The sequence below is a fragment of the Dendrobates tinctorius genome, unplaced genomic scaffold, assembly GCF_039654945.1.
Source record: "Dendrobates tinctorius isolate UK_male_01 unplaced genomic scaffold, ASM3965494v1 ptg000107l, whole genome shotgun sequence".
Taxonomy (NCBI): domain Eukaryota; kingdom Metazoa; phylum Chordata; class Amphibia; order Anura; family Dendrobatidae; genus Dendrobates; species Dendrobates tinctorius.
The window spans coordinates 14,314,153-14,332,701 of NW_027361775.1; the positions used below are offsets into that span (position 1 = coordinate 14,314,153).

The window sequence follows — 18,549 nt, forward strand, 5'->3', positions numbered from 1 at the left end:
AAAAAGCAGTGCAGAAAACTTAACTTTTGAGAAGCAGGAATCAGACTGGTCTCCTAGAATCCCTCAGAGAGATCACCAGCAAGGCAGAAGGGCGTCGGCTGCCTTATATCCAGTCAGCAATTCCCGTCACCCAGTCATCATCATCATACCCAGGTGCTTGGTAATCAGCCTCACTAGAAGAGGGAGTTCATCAGACCTCAATGGTGAAGGGGAAAATGAACTCACAACACTGGACTGTTGCTCAATGGTCCAAGATATTGTTTTCAGATGAAAGTAAATTTTGCATTTTATTTGGAAATCAAGGTCCCAGAGTCTGGAGGAAGAGTGTAGAGGCGCACAATCCAAGCTGCTTGAGGTCTAGTGTGAAGTTTAGTGATATGTGATATGTACTTTAAAATATGTTGTTGCAATTATTGATTTTCATATTCATCTTTTTTATTTTACATTAGGAGTTTTCATATCTCCTTTTAAAAGGAAAAAGGAAAAGGGAGAAAGAGGGGAAAGGAAAGAAAGAGAAAAAAAAAAAAGATAAAGAATATTATATATTATGCATGTTATTTATGTTATGTTGTCTACACTGACTGTTTTTCCTTCCATTCTGTTTGGCTCTCCTACCATTACCATATCAGGAGCTCCCTTGGAGCAGTCCATACATCTGTTTCTGATTATTGGAGGTGGGAGAATCCAACATAAGGAAGTTGATTGCATTTAATGTCAGAACATGATTAAGACCTGAGGCATCGAAACGCGTTGTTCTGCAGTCATCCGACTGATATGCTGTACCTGCTGGAATTTTAATATGCATTGGCACAATAAAATGGATTTTTAATTTTCCATTCCTGGCGCTGGAACTTTCTTCCCCTTTTTTCTACTATTGATTGACTGCCTAGTCAAATCCGTGCGCAGGATTTGGATCCTACCAGCAAGGCAGTGCGGTGAGCTGGATTATTCTGTTCTTTTACTTCATTTACCTTGGCTTTGAATCTCGTGCTCCCGACTGAGGATTTTGTCATATTGGAATTGCATACTTTTACCATCTAAATGTCGGATCCTGGTGTAGATCCTCCTATGGATCAAGATGAATATACTACTAGACTTTCCAAATTGGCATCAATTTTTAATGCAACGGAAAACGCATTACCATCATCTGAACAGGATTCATTCCCAGAACACATGCTGGATCTTGAACGGAACATGGTCAAAGAACTCAAGATTTGGTGGGATTCTACCTCTTTAAAGACGTACATCGATAAAGGTATGATACCTAGAGGTTTACGTTTAAGAAAATTTCCCACTACTAAATACAACACCGAGTTCATTACAAACTGGAATAATATACTAAGTGACTGTTCCATGAAATTGATGCATTTAATTGTTAAACAGGAGGAACTGGAATTGGTGCAGACAAAATCCAATATACTTAATATAAAGGATTCTCTCAAGAAATTTAATAACTTGGACTCATATAAAATCTCCTATGACAAAATACAAACAAAAATGTCAAAATTGGAGAGTAATATTATGGAGATTAAAAAGACGAAGTTTATGAGAGACTCCACAGATTATGCCAAAAATGAGATTTACACCTGGAACTATAAACCAAGATCGATTATTAGAAGGAGACGTCACTCCAGTTTTAATCGAGTCAATTTTGACAACTCTGTCTCTACAGGTGATACATCTCTACCCTCCACCTCAGATGGAGTAACTGATTTTTCCAATTCCTCATTGGACATATCTGGCATCACTACTAGATCTAAACAATATATTAACAAGAATCCAGCACAAGTGTTCCAAAAAAATAAGTCAAAAAACGTACCAGAAGAGCGGGCAGGAAACACCAGAAACAATGCCTCTCGTGTATACCATCGACATCAGAGACATTAACCCTTCCTGTGTGGAATTTGTCTAGTTACGTGCTATCTGAAGAGCAGATTTCTTTGTTGAGTAGGGGTTTGGGATTTGCCCCTAATACAAATTTCAACATTTTCCAGACTATATTGGACTTGAATAAATTTGCACGCAACATCACATTAAAACGTCATTTTTTTGACAACAACAATGGGATCCCCCCACAGGACGTGGATGTCAATATTAATACTGATATGGTTATTCCTAATTGTAGTAACACTTTTTTTTTCCTTTTGTGAACAGAAAGCTGTAATGGATCTTAGACTCCTTTCTGCCAATTGTGATACTGCCTTGGTTAAATCCACCATGCTTGCTCAACCTGTACTTTCTAATCGGGAATATTATCCGGTACAATCACGACCCCCAATACTGGATTTGTTCCAGGAGCTTATTGTCACTGAACTTATAGAATTGAATGATACAATGGTTCCCCCTAAGGATAATCTAACACACAGGGAAAGATTGGCTCTGAAAGAGTTAAAACTTAACCCTGATCTTATAATCAGGGAGGCTGACAAGGGGGGTGTCATTGTACTGTTGAATTCAGGTTTATATAAAAAATTGATTCTTCAGGACCTACAGGATATAGACACCTATATAGAGTTAGATCAGGACCCCACTAGACATTATAATAATTTATTATTGAAAAATCTAGAGGAGGGAGTCTGTGTGGGTGCTATTAGTGAGAAAACTAAGGATTTTTTATTTAATAAAAACCCTGTGGTTCCGATTTACCATTGTCTGCCAAAAGTTCATAAAAACATTTTTCCTCCCCCACTGAGACCAATAGTTTCAGGCATTGGCTCATTGGGGGAGAATTTGGGAGGCTGGATAGATCATTTTCTTCAACCTTTGGTTCTTGATATACCAGGTTATATCAGGGATACAAAAGAGGTGGTTAAGGCTCTGGACAATTTTTGTTGGAAGTCTCATTATTCCTGGCTCTCATGCGACGTGATATCTTTATATCCATCTATACCTCATAACGTTGCATTACGCTGCCTATCCCAACATCTAGACAGATTTAGTGACTATGACACATGTTTGAAAGATTTTTTAATCTCATCTATTGATTTTCTCCTAAAGCATAATTATTTTTCTTTTGATAAAAATTTTTATTTGCAGTGCAGAGGAGTTAGTATGGGAGCTCGCTTCTCCCCCTCCCTTGCAAATATCGTTATGGCGAGGTGGGAGGAGGATTTCCTGTATTCGGATGAGAATCCATTTTCCAAATGCCTGCTATGGTATGGCAGATATTTGGACGATCTGCTGATGATTTGGTGTGGTCCAGAAGATAGTATACAGGGGTTTGTTTCATATTTGAATACTAATGAATTTAATCTAAAATTTACCTCTTATCATCATTTGACCACAATGAATTTTTTGGACGTCACCTTATCTATTAGTGATTCGGATGTGGTCATAGTCACTCCTTACCGCAAACCTACTGCCACTAATTCCATCTTAACGGCAGATTCCTGCCATGCGGTACAGACCAAGAATAATATTCCGGTGGGGGAACTGATTCGAATAAAATGAAACTGCTCCCAATCCAGTGATTACAATAGGGAAGAAAGTCAGGTTTGCAGCAGGCTTTCCAAGAGGGGGTATCGTCCCTGGATTCTCAATAGAGCTAAATCAATTGTACGTGAAATCAACAGGGAAGACTTACTGTTTAAACATAAATCATCTTATCTGAAAAATAAAACTAATAATAATATTGTCTTTTCAACCAATTACAGTAATCAGTATAATACGGTTACTAGCATTGTGAGAAAATACCTACCAATCCTTAATGAGGATCCCATTCTAAAACAGGTGATTCAGAATAATATTAGGTATGTTGCCAAACGGGCACCTTCACTTAGCACTATTCTTTCCCCCAGTCTTTTTACAAGTGAGAGTGGCCAGACAGAAGGATCCTCATGGATGACACTAAAGGGTTTTTATAAATGTGGTGCAGCTAGATGTAAAACCTGTAATTTTGCACAAAAAGGAAAACATTTTTTTCTATGGTAAATAAAAAAACATTTACCATAAAAAATTTAATAAATTGTAATTCCTCCTACATTGTATAATTAATATCATGCAGAATTTGTAACATCCAATACACTGGTTGCACCACGGGACCCCTGAAGGTCAGAATCAGGAGGCATCTCTCAGATGTGTCTAATCATAATGCTGTTGCGGTTTCGGCAGTTTCAAAGCACTTTGCCACAGTTCACAAAGGGGATGTTAGTGGCTTTTACTTCATGGGAATAGAACAGGTGCACAGACCGATTCGGGGTGGAGATCACAGAAGGAAACTCTTGAACAGGGAGTCCTTCTGGATCTTCACCCTGGTCACAAGATATCCAGATGGAATGAATAGCCGACAAGATCTTATATTGCATTATTAAATATGTTTATCCCAGATTTTCATTCAGGGGTTGTAATTAGTGTTGAGCATTCCGATACCGCAAGTATCGGGTATCGGCCGATACTTGCTGTATCGGAATTCCGATACCGACTTCCGATATTTTTTCAATATCGGAAGTCGGCATCGGAATCGGAAGTTCAAAGTTGATTGACAGCCTGACGTCATCATGATGCGCGGTGTGTGCGCATCATGATGCGCCGTCATTTCGGGCCTTCCGGGGGTCTCTGCCGGCCTGCCGGGGGGCTGTGTGGACTGTCCGGGGTCTGTACCGGCCTGCCGGGGGGCTGTGCCGGCCTGCCGGTGGTCTGTGCACCCTGTGGGGGTCTGTACCGGCCTGCCGGGGGGCTGTGCCGGCCTGCCGGTGGTCTGTGCACCCTGTGGGGGTCTGTACCGGCCTGCCGGGGGGCTGTGCTGATGTCCGGGGGTCTGTGCAAGCATCGTCCGATGGGACTACAAGTCCCATCTGGCGATGCCTGCTACCATGACAGTGATTGACACATTAGCCAATGATGGGACAGTAGTAGTCCCATCATCCGGCTAATGTGTTAAATGTTAAAAAAAAAAAAAAAAAAAAAAAATACTACATACATACTACATATATACTACATACATACTACATACATACATACTACATATATACTACATGCATGCTACATACATACTACATGCTACATGCATACTACATATATACTACATACATACTACATACATACTACATGCATGCTACATACATACTACATACATACTACATACATACTACATACATACTACATACATGCTACATACATACTACATATATACTACATGCATGCTACATACATACTACATGCTACATACATACTACATATATACTACATGCATGCTACATACATACTACATGCTACATACATACTACATACATACCACATACATACTACATAGATACTACATGCATACCACATACATACCACATATATACCACATACATACCACATACATACTACATACATACTACATACATAACACATATATACTACATGCATGCTACATACATGCTACATATATACTACATACATACTACATACATACATACTACATATATACTACATGCATGCTACATACATACTACATGCTACATGCATACTACATATATACTACATACATACTACATACATACTACATGCATGCTACATACATACTACATACATACTACATACATACTACATACATACTACATACATGCTACATACATACTACATATATACTACATGCATGCTACATACATACTACATGCTACATACATACTACATATATACTACATGCATGCTACATACATACTACATGCTACATACATACTACATATATACTACATGCATGCTACATACATACTACATGCTACATACATACTACATATATACTACAAGCATGCTACATACATACTACATGCTACATACATACCACATACATACTACATACATACTACATGCTACATACATACTACATATATACTACATGCATGCTACATACATACTGCATGCTACATGCATGCTACATACATACTACATACATACTACATGCTACATACATACCACATATATACTACATACATACTACATACAATACATTCATACAATACATACATAGACATACAGTACATATAACATAGAGTAACATACTTACCAATACTTGTCACATTGTTCCCCGAAGCCATTGTCTTTTACGGAATAAATATTAACATAACAAACCACAAAAATACTCACCCACGATCCGAAGCAGTCCACGAGTGTGTCCCACGACGATCTTGGGTAGAGAACTGCAGCATCAGCTGTTGCTGCCGTTCTCTACGGGCTGCAGGAATCCAATGACGGAAGGTAGGTATCCTTCCGCACTGTATTCCTCCACCACTTAAAAAAAAAAGTCCCTAGTCTCACTTTATGCCATTGCTGTGTGGGAAATAGGGAAGAGAAAAGACTGCTCTTTGATACAGTTCAGATGATGTGATTTTTGTGTATCCAGTAGACATCATACTTATTTAATTTGGATAAAAAATCTCTCTCAGGAATTGTTCCTAATAATGATGGGATGAAGTCTTGGTGGATACTGAATTTACCCATATATTTAATTGTGGTTTTTTTTTTTTATACATATCCTTTTGTAGTATAATTTATGGTACATTATTTATGGGACATGAATATGTGATATGTACTTTAAAATATGTTGTTGCAATTATTGATTTTCATATTCATCTTTTTTATTTTACATTAGGAGTTTTCATATCTCCTTTTAAAAGGAAAAAGGAAAAGGGAGAGAGGGGAAAGGAAAGAAAGAGAAAAAAAAAAAGATAAAGAATATTATATATTATGCATGTTATTTATGTTATGTTGTCTACACTGACTGTTTTTCCTTCCATTCTGTTTGGCTCTCCTACCATTACCATATCAGGAGCTCCCTTGGAGCAGTCCATACATCTGTTTCTGATTATTGGAGGTGGGAGAATCCAACATAAGGAAGTTGGTTGCATTTAATGTCAGAACATGATTAAGACCTGAGGCGTCAAAATCTAAACTGCCCCAGAGCAGACCCCAAAGCAATAGGCAGCCCCCAACATATAATGACGGTGAAGCAAGATGAAAAAACACTCACACAGATAGAAAGATAGGCTGAGCAAATGATGGGGACCAAGCTAACTAAATAGGACAGGATAGGAAAGCTGCTGTCTGCAATCTGCCAAAAACCCTATCAAAACAAGGGCCAACAGACTGATAGGGAAAAAGGCCCTGAAGACGTTAGGCTTCAAAAAGACTATATCAGCACTCAGGTATTTTCTGAAGACAGAGCAAAAAGGAATTCAACTCACCCCATCAGGGAATAGCAGAAATTCAGAAAAACAAGGCAAAACAAAACAAAACACAAATGCAAAAAGCAGTGCAGAAAACTTAACTTTTGAGAAGCAGGAATCAGACTGGTCTCCTAGAATCCCTCAGAGAGATCACCAGCAAGGCAGAAGGGCGTCGGCTGCCTTATATCCAGTCAGCAATTCCCGTCACCCAGTCATCATCATCATACCCAGGTGCTTGGTAATCAGCCTCACTAGAAGAGGGAGTTCATCAGACCTCAATGGTGAAGGGGAAAATGAACTCACAACACTGGACTGTTGCTCAATGGTCCAAGATATTGTTTTCAGATGAAAGTAAATTTTGCATTTTATTTGGAAATCAAGGTCCCAGAGTCTGGAGGAAGAGTGTAGAGGCGCACAATCCAAGCTGCTTGAGGTCTAGTGTGAAGTTTAGTGATATGTGATATGTACTTTAAAATATGTTGTTGCAATTATTGATTTTCATATTCATCTTTTTTATTTTACATTAGGAGTTTTCATATCTCCTTTTAAAAGGAAAAAGGAAAAGGGAGAAAGAGGGGAAAGGAAAGAAAGAGAAAAAAAAAAAAGATAAAGAATATTATATATTATGCATGTTATTTATGTTATGTTGTCTACACTGACTGTTTTTCCTTCCATTCTGTTTGGCTCTCCTACCATTACCATATCAGGAGCTCCCTTGGAGCAGTCCATACATCTGTTTCTGATTATTGGAGGTGGGAGAATCCAACATAAGGAAGTTGGTTGCATTTAATGTCAGAACATGATTAAGACCTGAGGCGTCGAAACGCGTTGTTCTGCAGTCATCCGACTGATATGCTGTACCTGCTGGAATTTTAATATGCATTGGCACAATAAAATGGATTTTTAATTTTCCATTCCTGTCGCTGGAACTTTCTTCCCCTTTTTTCTACTATTGATTGACTGCCTAGTCAAATCCGTGCACAGGATTTGGATCCTACCAGCAAGGCAGTGCGGTGAGCTGGATTATTCTGTTCTTTTACTAAATTTACCATTATCATAAATTATAATGTGCCACGAAAAAACAATCTCAAAATCAATGGGATTTGTTGAAGTGTTCCAGCGTTATCATCACATAAAGTGATATTGGTCCGAATTTTAAAAATTGGCCTCGTCACTAAGGGGTTAAAATATGCTTAAAAATTTTGATGTGGTCAAAATTCTTACTTGTCTAATAAATCTGTTCAAATTTCTGTCAAAAAACTTTAATCTTATGTATAAATAAACAAAACAAAAACCTAGAAGCATTTTTAAAGACATACATTTGTGTGAATAGTTACTCATTCTTAATCTCTCTGTTCTAAAAATGGTGTTGATTGTTAATATCCTCGTATAGCTTACAACTGTCGGCCATTACTTCTGATGTATTTATTTCTCTTTTTGTATGCTTACTAGGATTGCCATATACTGTATACCTGGTTCTGTTCCTAATACCACAGAGATAGAAGTTTATATCTATAACAAGGTCTCGGTATGAATACATACAACCATATGTTTGTATTCTACTTTTTGATCACTTGGTTCTTTAACATATTTTCACCTTAAAAGAGAAAAAACTAACATTTATTGCTAGGATCTTTCCTTAATGTCCTTGCCTTACTGCTTGGACATATTCAATCTGTTTGAAGTGTGAAAAGAAGCTGCAAGATCCATTTATGGTCCTCATTATCATTTAAATAACTCTGTCCATTTACTTCATCCATGCAATGCTGACATATTTGTGCTACTTTTTTTTTAAGATTGGGAGTTCAGTTTTCTTTAGATGTCGCAAGGGCTACCATATTCAAGGCTCCACAACACGTAATTGTCTTGCTAATTTAACATGGAGCGGATCCCAACCAGAATGTATCCGTAAGTGTTACAAATGATTGCCTTATTTTCAATTATCTTCTCTGTGCAGGGATTTATTTGAAGAACTTATAGCTTATTTTGTCTTCAAATGAACCTAAAAAGACATGTAACAAAGACATATTTACATTAAGATGTGTAAGTTTCACATATTCCACAAATTACATGTATTGCTGAAGTTTCTAAAAAACAACCTGTGGAGAAATGGAGTCATTGGATGCTTTTGTCCACTGGCTAGGCTGCCATTAGCAAGACTGTATGGACCAGGGCTCATACCACTAAATGCCCGCTCTATCTCCCCATGGGCAATACACTACGCAGACAACACAAGGTTAGGGTAAAACAGTGTGGCAATACTTTATTGAACCGCAACACCCAATAGGAAACAGAACAATCCCAACAATTACCCCAAGATGGTGCACCTTACAGGGGCTCACCCTTCTGTTTACTCATCAGGATAGTGGTAAATGTTATGTCCGAGCTCCCAGGGTTGCTACTCCACATGTGGTATGCACTCAGAGAGGAGATAATAACAAGTATAGGGAGATAACTGAGAGAAGTCCTGTGTTCTTTCAGCCTGGTCCATTGTACACTCAGCTGATATCCTGAAGAGTGACACCAACCAGAAGATAATAAGTCTCTTTTATACCTGAGGCATGTGATCTATATTTAGATTTACCCAGTGTCCTTCAGTCCACCCTCACAGCCTTTCCCTATCTACTTTCATCATCCAGAATACAATGTACAATTAGCATAGCAACAGATATCAATAGTCAAAGATAAATGCATACAATGGTATATGGTACATCAGCTTGCAAGTCATTCTTCTTGGTTTGCAAAAACATGGTTGTCTGGGAAATTAAGATACAATCTAGTTTCTTCACACAACCATATGCAAATTATCTGTTCAGTGAGGAAGAGAACTTAAACCTTATAGTGCCACCAGGCAAGAGGCAATTTGCAAGTTAAATTTCTCAGAGGAGTATTTCACAGTAGGTCACACTCTGCAAGGAGACACATTACCTCTTAGACCTCAGTCCAAAGACACTCAACTTTCCAAATCAGTTGTCATACCTTGCATTGACAAGTGACAATATCCCAAAACACTCTGTCTGTAAATTGAGATTGTGATTTGGCTTTTATCCTAAGTCACATTTCAAGGACCTTTAAAGGGTTGATAGTGACTGGTAGGATTGCTGCTTCCAGCAGGTTGCACTATAAAATTCAAGTCCTCTTCCTCTCTGAAGAAGCAATTTGCACATTGCATTTTCCAGAGGAGCACTACACTGCAAATAAGCCTCCTTACCTCAGCATGCCAGAGCCAGTATGTCACTCTCCGCAAGGAGGAATTTTACCTTTTACACCTAAAAAAGTAATTTTATTTTCTGTATTTGTTTCAAAGTAGTGATGTGTGATACTAGTAATTTGAAATTGTGATAACAGACTATCTGTACATGGGTATATGGCTGGACTCAATTTGTAAGTAAAGAATTAACAATGTCTATAGCAACATAGCTTATTTAGCATCCAACGACGATTAGCCTACTCAATCAATTTATTGGCTGCTCACAATTATGTGAGAAGAATGGCTGAGCACTGCATACAATATTACAACATAATGGTCTTGAATTAAACAATTCTCTTAAATTTTCATAGAAAATTAATTTTGCATCAAAATTATTTAATGCAAATTGAATGTATTTTATTATGCCTTGGGGTTACTCCAGACCCAAGAGCACAATAAAAAATGAAAAAAATATTTACTCTTTTTTCACCTGTCATAGCGTCATTACTGCGTCTAATTCCTTTTTTGTTTACTTCTCCTCTGCATGTGATTTTCTCTTACTCTAGCTTCATTTTGCAACAAGATGATTATTTATTTCTCTCACCCCCATTCTCAGCCTTTTATATTCTCCATTCCCATCTCTGATTTGTCTGTATTTGAACAAAGCAAATTCCCAAAAATTTGTGTTTGGGAGCATCCAAATATTGGGGGAAATTCAAGGCGAATTCAATTCAATTTGAACCAAATTGTTGACTTATATAGGTCAGACATCAATACATTTTTAGGTAAATCACATAAAGATTATTGGAGTCTTAAAAACACATGTTGAGGAGCATCATCTGAATCTTCTACATTTTATCATAAATTTTAGACATAAAGCAACATACAATGTCTTATTTTTTTAAAGAGAACAATTAGACATGGCTGTGGTAGTGCTTTTAAACAGATCAAACTGATATTTTTGGTGAGGAAATCTGTGTTTTTCTTCTTATGCATTCAAAGTTTTCTGGTAATGAGAGTTTGGAGGACAGGGGTGGGACAGTGTACTGCATTACTCCTCCTGCCCTGGCCTCTCCGCCTGCCTTTGGTGTTTGAATGACAGATCACTGCTTTTTTACCAGCCCCTTTTTTTAAAAATTTACAACAGTGCCATCATTACTATTTTGGTCTCATCTGGCCACATAACCTTCTTCCATGTCTCCTGTGGAACATCCATATGGTCATTGGTGAACTTCAAATGGGCCTGGATATGTGCTGGTGTGAGCAGGGGGATCTTGCATTCCCTGCAGGATTTTAATTCATGTTGGTGTAGTGTGTTACTAATGGTAATGTTTGAGACTGCGTTCCCAGCTCTCTTCAGATAATTGACCAGATCCTCCAGTGTAGTTCTGGACTGATTCTCTGAATCATCCTTACCCCACAAGGCAAGATCTTACATGGAGCCCCAGACTGATGAATATTGACAGCCATCTTGTGTTTCTTACCTTCTCTAATAATTATGCCAATAGTTCTTGCTTTCTATCTGAGCTGCTTATCTATTGTTCTGTAATCCATGCCAGCCTTTTGCAGGTCTACAATTTTGTCCTTGGTGTCCTCAGACAGCTCTTTGGTCTTGACCATGGTGGAGAGGATGGAGTGTGGTTGGCTGAGTGTGTGCATAGGTGTCTTTTATTCAGAAAATGAGTTCAAACTGGTGCAATTAATACAGACAATGAAAGCATATATATTAATACAATTGATGCATCTTTATATGGCACATGTGAATTTGCCTCAGCTAATATGGGTAGATTATAGGTACAATTAAGCCTATGTGCACTAATATTTTTTTTACCTTTAGTGTGGTCTTTCCAGCCCTTTGCATAGATGCAGGTTTGGCTTGCACATTTTATTCCTCCCAGTTTGCCCCTTTTACTGACCATATTGATAATAAAGATTTGGATAATTGCTATATTTTTGGACTTTATGACTGCCTTTTTGTCTTGTTTTTGTTTATCTGTAAACAGAGAGGAGGGAACACTTAACTAATTTAAAAGAATTTAAATCTCCAGGTTCAGGTGAATTACATCCTGGGGTACTGAATGAGTTAGCAGAGGAAATTGCAGAACCACTAGCGAGAACCTTAGAAAAATCCTGGAGAACAGGAGAAGTCCCAGGCGCCTCGTGAGGAAGTGACTATCACGAAACATGCCTTGATTGCGTAGCACTATATATTATTTTTCAAAGCTATTGTATGTATTTTATGTGAGCTAATGATGTATTAAGGTCTATCCAGACTGTTATTGATTTGCAGCCTCTGCTTTGGGCTAAGAGCTCAAATAAAGTTTTATTTGTTCAAATAAACATTTATTTAGCATTTTTATTAGGTATTTAAGCTCATTTTTGTTCTTTGTAGTTCATCAAATTAATTTGCAAGAATGAAAACTCAGCAACATTTTTTTTTAGATCCCCATGTCCCCTTTAAACAAATACATCTTTTAAAGAGGATATCGAATTAAAGTCAACTTCAAGATCCTTCAATTAGTGATTCTATTTGTGAATTCTTGATGTCATTTCACAGACTGCTGTGTTCTGCTCCAGAGGCAGCTTTAAACTTTTCTACTACCTATAATGAAAATCTACATTCTAGGTGATTAAGAAGTTAAAAATGATTACTTAAATGACCTGTCCATGCATTATCTCATCCATCATCCACTTTACACAAATTTCTTTTCAATTTAAAAAATTAATTTCTGGCTTTTCAATTTATTACTTGCAAAATAATACATGTAAGTTACATGTAGATTTATAAGTACATTTTAAAATGAAATTCCTAAAAGTCTTATTGCTGCACAATTTTTCTGTACTGCAGAAGGGCACCATACAATTCATTACAATTCATATAAGCTGTCTGAATATTGTAATGTAGTTCTATTTCCATTCATATGATGCAACCTTTGACATTAGTTCAGCAGCCTGAGGCAGAAATCTCTGATGCATTTGTGGCTAACTTATTGGAGTTTCAGGATCATGAACAATTTCTAGAAGTTTTATTGTGAATAAAATGTGTTAATAACACTTTAGATATCCTTTTATGGCATTTTTTTGGCACACATATGTGAGTTAACCATAAGTTATACACTGTAGATTGTAGGATGATCTGGCATTGCTATTCATCTGTAACTTTCTAAACAATTCTCAAAATACAGATATTTTTCTGCTGTTCTAAAGGTACTGTCACACTTAGCGATGCACCAGCGATCCCGACCAGCGATATGACGCAGTCAGGACCGCTGGTGCATCTCTAAGTGGTCACTAGTGAGCTGCCACACAGGCAGATCTCACCAGCGACATAGCAGCTGTCAGGGGTCACTACTTACCTGTCAGACGAGGCGATCCTGATGTCTTCCCGCCCGCGTCCACGTGTCGCTCGTCGGCGCCACAGGAAGCCCAGCAGGAAGCTGACGACGAGAAACGGTCCAGGACGTTCTCGCACGATCAGCGATAATCAGCGGGGGAGCCGGTCGGAGGTAAGTATCAGACATAGCGATATCGTAGTAATATCGCTATAACGTCCCAAAATCAGAGACGTTATAGCGATATTGCTAGTGATATCGCTTAGTGTGACAGGGCCTTTAGAGCATAGCAGAAAAAAGCATCATCTGTAATTGTGTTACCCTTACCACTAGCATGTACAGTGCAAACAAATTACAGTGCCACTGGCAGTCACTAACAGTGAATTAGAAGGAGGATAAGCAGTTATTGTGTCTGCTAATAAGTGGTGTCTGATTCTGTTCTGTGCTTAGCACTCTGCCCCATCCTTTTGTGAAATTCCACACTACACTACTCCTGTACTCACTTTCTGATTTTAAGTCAAGGAACCATGGAGCTGTTCATATACTATTTAATGGTCAAATATAAGGAGAGCCCAATAGGGATCAAAGTGATGTGAAAAACACTCTTATAAAATATACCCTAAGAAAACAAAAAACAGAAATGACAGACACCTCAGTTCTTTTAGAGTGATGAAACACTTCCCAAAATATAATAAAATGCAATTTTTATTAAGTATATTAAAATACATGAAAATCCAAACATACTATAAGCAAGTTAGATGTAAAAATATAATGCAGGTACATTGTCAATTTGCATGAGCCAAAATAACAAATTTAAATCCTTAAAATGTAAACACCTAGTGGTAGCTAAGCCTGTACAATAACAAGTAATAGTGCATTCTCTATGTATGTCTGAAAAAAATGCCCACGCTGGAGTCTGATCAAGTATATATACATTGGACTCTCATCCCAATCTTCAGGTTTCCGGTCATCGGGATCGTCAATCTCACTCGGTGGGTTTATGGGGGGAATTCATATAATTGAGTAGGTTGCCTCTGTTTACAACATTTTTGTCCACCAGGATTTCAAAAGAGTTGTCTGGATTCAAAACTAAGGTGTAAAGAGGTGACTTCTTATCTATCAAGAAGGACTTTAGGTCAGCATCTGGCTTCTTTGTGTGCTTCTCTTCATACTCTCCAGTCTTGGAATTTTTGTGATGGAAGATAAAGTGCGCCTTGTAACCTCGCCACAATTGTTGGGACCAAATATGATGGTGTAAGGTGTCTTATCCTGGAACTGATCCAGGCTGTGATTGGAGATTTTGGACAGCAGGTTTACATAGGCTCCTCTACACTCTATTTCATTCTGAGAATTGACTTAAAACTGCAAAATCAAGGGCTTCTTATTTTCATGATGATTGGAGCATGATGCCAGCACAAGTCTTTTGTCCCTGGGGAGTTTTGTCTCTTTCATGTCACGCAGTTCCCGCTTGCCATCATATTTGGCAATCTCATCATTTGTGTAACTCTTCTTGGCCTTGGAAAGAACATACCCCTCCAATGTTCCCTTGTCAAATTACTCAAAATATACTGCGTGTAACATGGAATAAGCATAACCTATGTTAAAATATCAATTGCTAAAGTTTGAGAATGGAAAATATTGAAATACCCACAAAAATTTAGTGTATGTTACTATATGATAATATCACGGAGTGACTGGCCCAGAGTGACATGACCCAGCGATAGGTTAGTCACCAAAAAATTCAGCAACATAATATTGATGGAACCAGGGAGAGGGAGGACGTGACAATAGGGAACCAGGGACGGTCACCACCTAAGCTCAACCTGAGCCTGTCCCTGGTCTAACCTAACACCCTATGCAGGTCCTTGTCCCTGCCGATGTCAATATACCTCGTCTCTAAACTTTCCCATTGAAATGCCCTCGTTAGTGCACTGGCTGGTTTAGGACGTTAGCCTAGCCACTACTGCTAAGAAACAAAAGGGAAGGGAGACAGACACAGATGGGACAAGGTAACAAGAATACAGCACTTAGCTTTCTGCTGCAAAGCTCCACACAGCAGGATAAAGTCACCAGATAAATGCAATAGCTAAAGCACCACTGCACCCAGGAAGCTTCAGTCTCCTGCACGGTTGGTATCCACAAGGACTTGTATCACCAACAGTCCGCTGATGCTTCAGGTGACCTTTTAAAAGATGGTGGGAGTGGTCACCACCTGCAACAGCAAACTCAGCAGCAATTAATTACACTAGGGGCCACTGTGGGAAAAACTGACATTAACCCCGATGGTCTGAAAGGAAAAAAGTTTTAATATGAAACACCAAGCCTGCCACAGATCCAAAAATGGATCTTGACAGATATAGGGTTTATGGCATGCATAAAATCAGAATCATATTTAAAGTGACAGTACCAAAATTTCATTGATAATTCAAGGATTTGGATGTGCCTGATGAAGGTGCCTAAGAATGTGCAAGGACACAGGCAGGGCAGGAGGCATCGGCACTAGTGTCATGGACATGGGGATTGTGAGCAACCTAGAACAGTGCAAGAGACAATGGTGTCACCTGCTGGCACCAATTGTGGACCTATGCGTTTGGCCCTCCGAATCACATGTTTAGATGACATGTGCCTTATCATGCCGGTGGTGTTTAGTATCTTAGTCGCCAAGTCCTTGATGATGTTGGCATGGCACAGGTTGCAAATGGCTCTCTCTAAAATAGTCCCAGACTGGGGAACACCTAACTCTTTGATGGAGAAATTCACAAGTGTAGGTGCTCTGTGTAACAGCTGCACACCTTCTCCATCTGGTCATTCCACTGCCTTTTCCTGCCTTTTTCAATGCTTCCAATTCCTCCCCCTCAGTGCTGCTGGCCTCGCTCTGCATGCCAGCTTTCCAGGGTGGGTAAGTGACTTTGTCATCCACCACCTTGTCTTCCTCCGCTGCAGCCCTAGTCCTCATGACTTGGTGACTCAACAACATTCTGACTTATTGGCAAAATAACTGTATCTCATCATCTACCTCCTTAGTCAAAATTTGCTGCGCCCACCATCATATTCTTGTCATCATGGCTGCTCTAAGTTTTGTGCATCACTAATCAGCATGTCCTCCTATCCTTTTTGGAACATGCAGGGAGAGAGGTCACAAACAAGAAATGATGATGTAAAGAGCCCCTCGGAGTTTCCTAGTTTGGGATCATTGGTCTCTTGGGACTCAAGATGGTGGGAAGAAGGAGGATCAGGGTGAGAGGATTAAGTGATCCAGAATCTTGGGTGGTGAGACTGAACCATGTGGAAGACTGGGTGGTGCTGGCAAACATGATGAAAGCATTATCTGCTATCTAACCAACCACTGGCTTCTGAAGTGGTGTTCCATGCCTACCTGCAAAAGTGGTACAGGAAACTGTGTGCTGTGTATGAGTGTGTGTGTGTTTCTTCAACAGCCACAGTCGCACCTGCCCCACATCTTCACCACCTACGTGCACCATCATCAGAACTTCCACTTCCCCATCGATTGCCACACGTATCAAGCAGTTTCCACTTGCTAGGCCTCTGGGAACCAAGTTTCCTTGATTAATTGAAACTATTTTTTTCACCTATAGCAGGCCAAATGGTTTTTAAAAATGTGAAGCCACCATAATTTCATACAAAGCACGTTAAATTGTATGGATTACAATAGTCAATTTTTGGAACAAAAACTGTTGTCACTTGTAGCAGACTATCCAGTTTTAAAAAATTTTAAGCTACCATAATTTTATACAAAGCATGTTAACTGTATGAATGCCAATACTCAATTTTTGGAACAAAATTTTATGTAAAGCACGTTAAACTGTCTGTATGACAATATACACCTAAACATTTAGCCAAAAAAGGAGAAATTCATAAAGCATAGAAATATAGCTACACCAAGAAGGAAGAAGTTTGAACAACGACTATATATAAAAATATTTTCAGTTAGCATACAGAGTGTTAAAAATATCTATGAATACATTAAAAAAGCAGTAGGAACCACAGAAAAAAATTAGTTGGTATACGAGGATAATAGTATATACACAATGGTTAACATGTATGTATGGTAATTACTAAAGTGACCCAATCAGAAATTTCAGAAATACAAGATGAATGCAAGATGTTTTTTAATGTATTTATAGATATTTTTAACACTACAAGTATGTATGCTAAACAAAAATTATTTTTTATATATAGTCTATGCACAAAGGTCTTCCTTCTTGGTATTTTTGTATAGATGACAATAGTCAATTCTTTCAACAAAAACATTTTGTGAACTGTATCAGGCCAAGCGTTTTTTACAATATAAAACCACGTTAAACTGTAAGGATGACTATAGTCAATTTTTGAAACAAATTTTTTTACAATCTGTAGCAGAACAAGCACTTTTTTAAAATTTTAACATTTCCTAAAACTGTGTACACAGGCCTGGATAACTACTCTCTCCCTCCAATAAGAACTGGTCCTGAGCTCTGCAAAAGTGTCAGTGTTCAAAGCGTGGCAGCACCAGTCCTTTCATAACCTCTGATGAGGTAATGCGGCCTGCCAATCTCATTAATGCCACTACCAAAATGGCTATGGCATTACAGTGACTGTCAGGCAATCCCCGCATGTTTATTATGTTTATTGGCTGTGTAACTGGTGCCAAAATGCGGGCCTAAGATTCAAACATTCAATCTGAGCACCAGAAAAATGCTTAATGAGTGCCAAGCATATCTGAGCACCCAGATACTTGAGTCTTATCGAAGTATCACTGAGCATGTTTGCTCATCACTAGCAAAGAACCATAGTTCAGGTGGGAGAATTTATCTACAAAGATATCTATTAGTCATACTTCAAAAATCTGGCTATTATGGGAGATTGTCAGAAACAAAGC

General features: G+C 38.5%; 1 protein-coding gene across 3 annotated transcripts in view; it reads left to right on the top strand.

The window, feature by feature from the left end:
• CSMD1 (CUB and Sushi multiple domains 1) overlaps window positions 1-18,549 on the top strand; it is a 2,734,739-nt gene that overhangs the window by 2,658,591 nt on the left and 57,599 nt on the right. For 2 of the 3 annotated variants that reach the window (XM_073589180.1, XM_073589181.1), the window contains exon 63: window positions 8,945-9,056. In XM_073589180.1, coding sequence (XP_073445281.1) covers window positions 8,945-9,056 — 112 coding nt within the window. Of the gene's footprint in view, window positions 1-8,944; window positions 9,057-12,386; window positions 12,679-18,549 lie in introns of those variants that run through there. The other variant, XM_073589182.1, reaches the window with a different exon arrangement.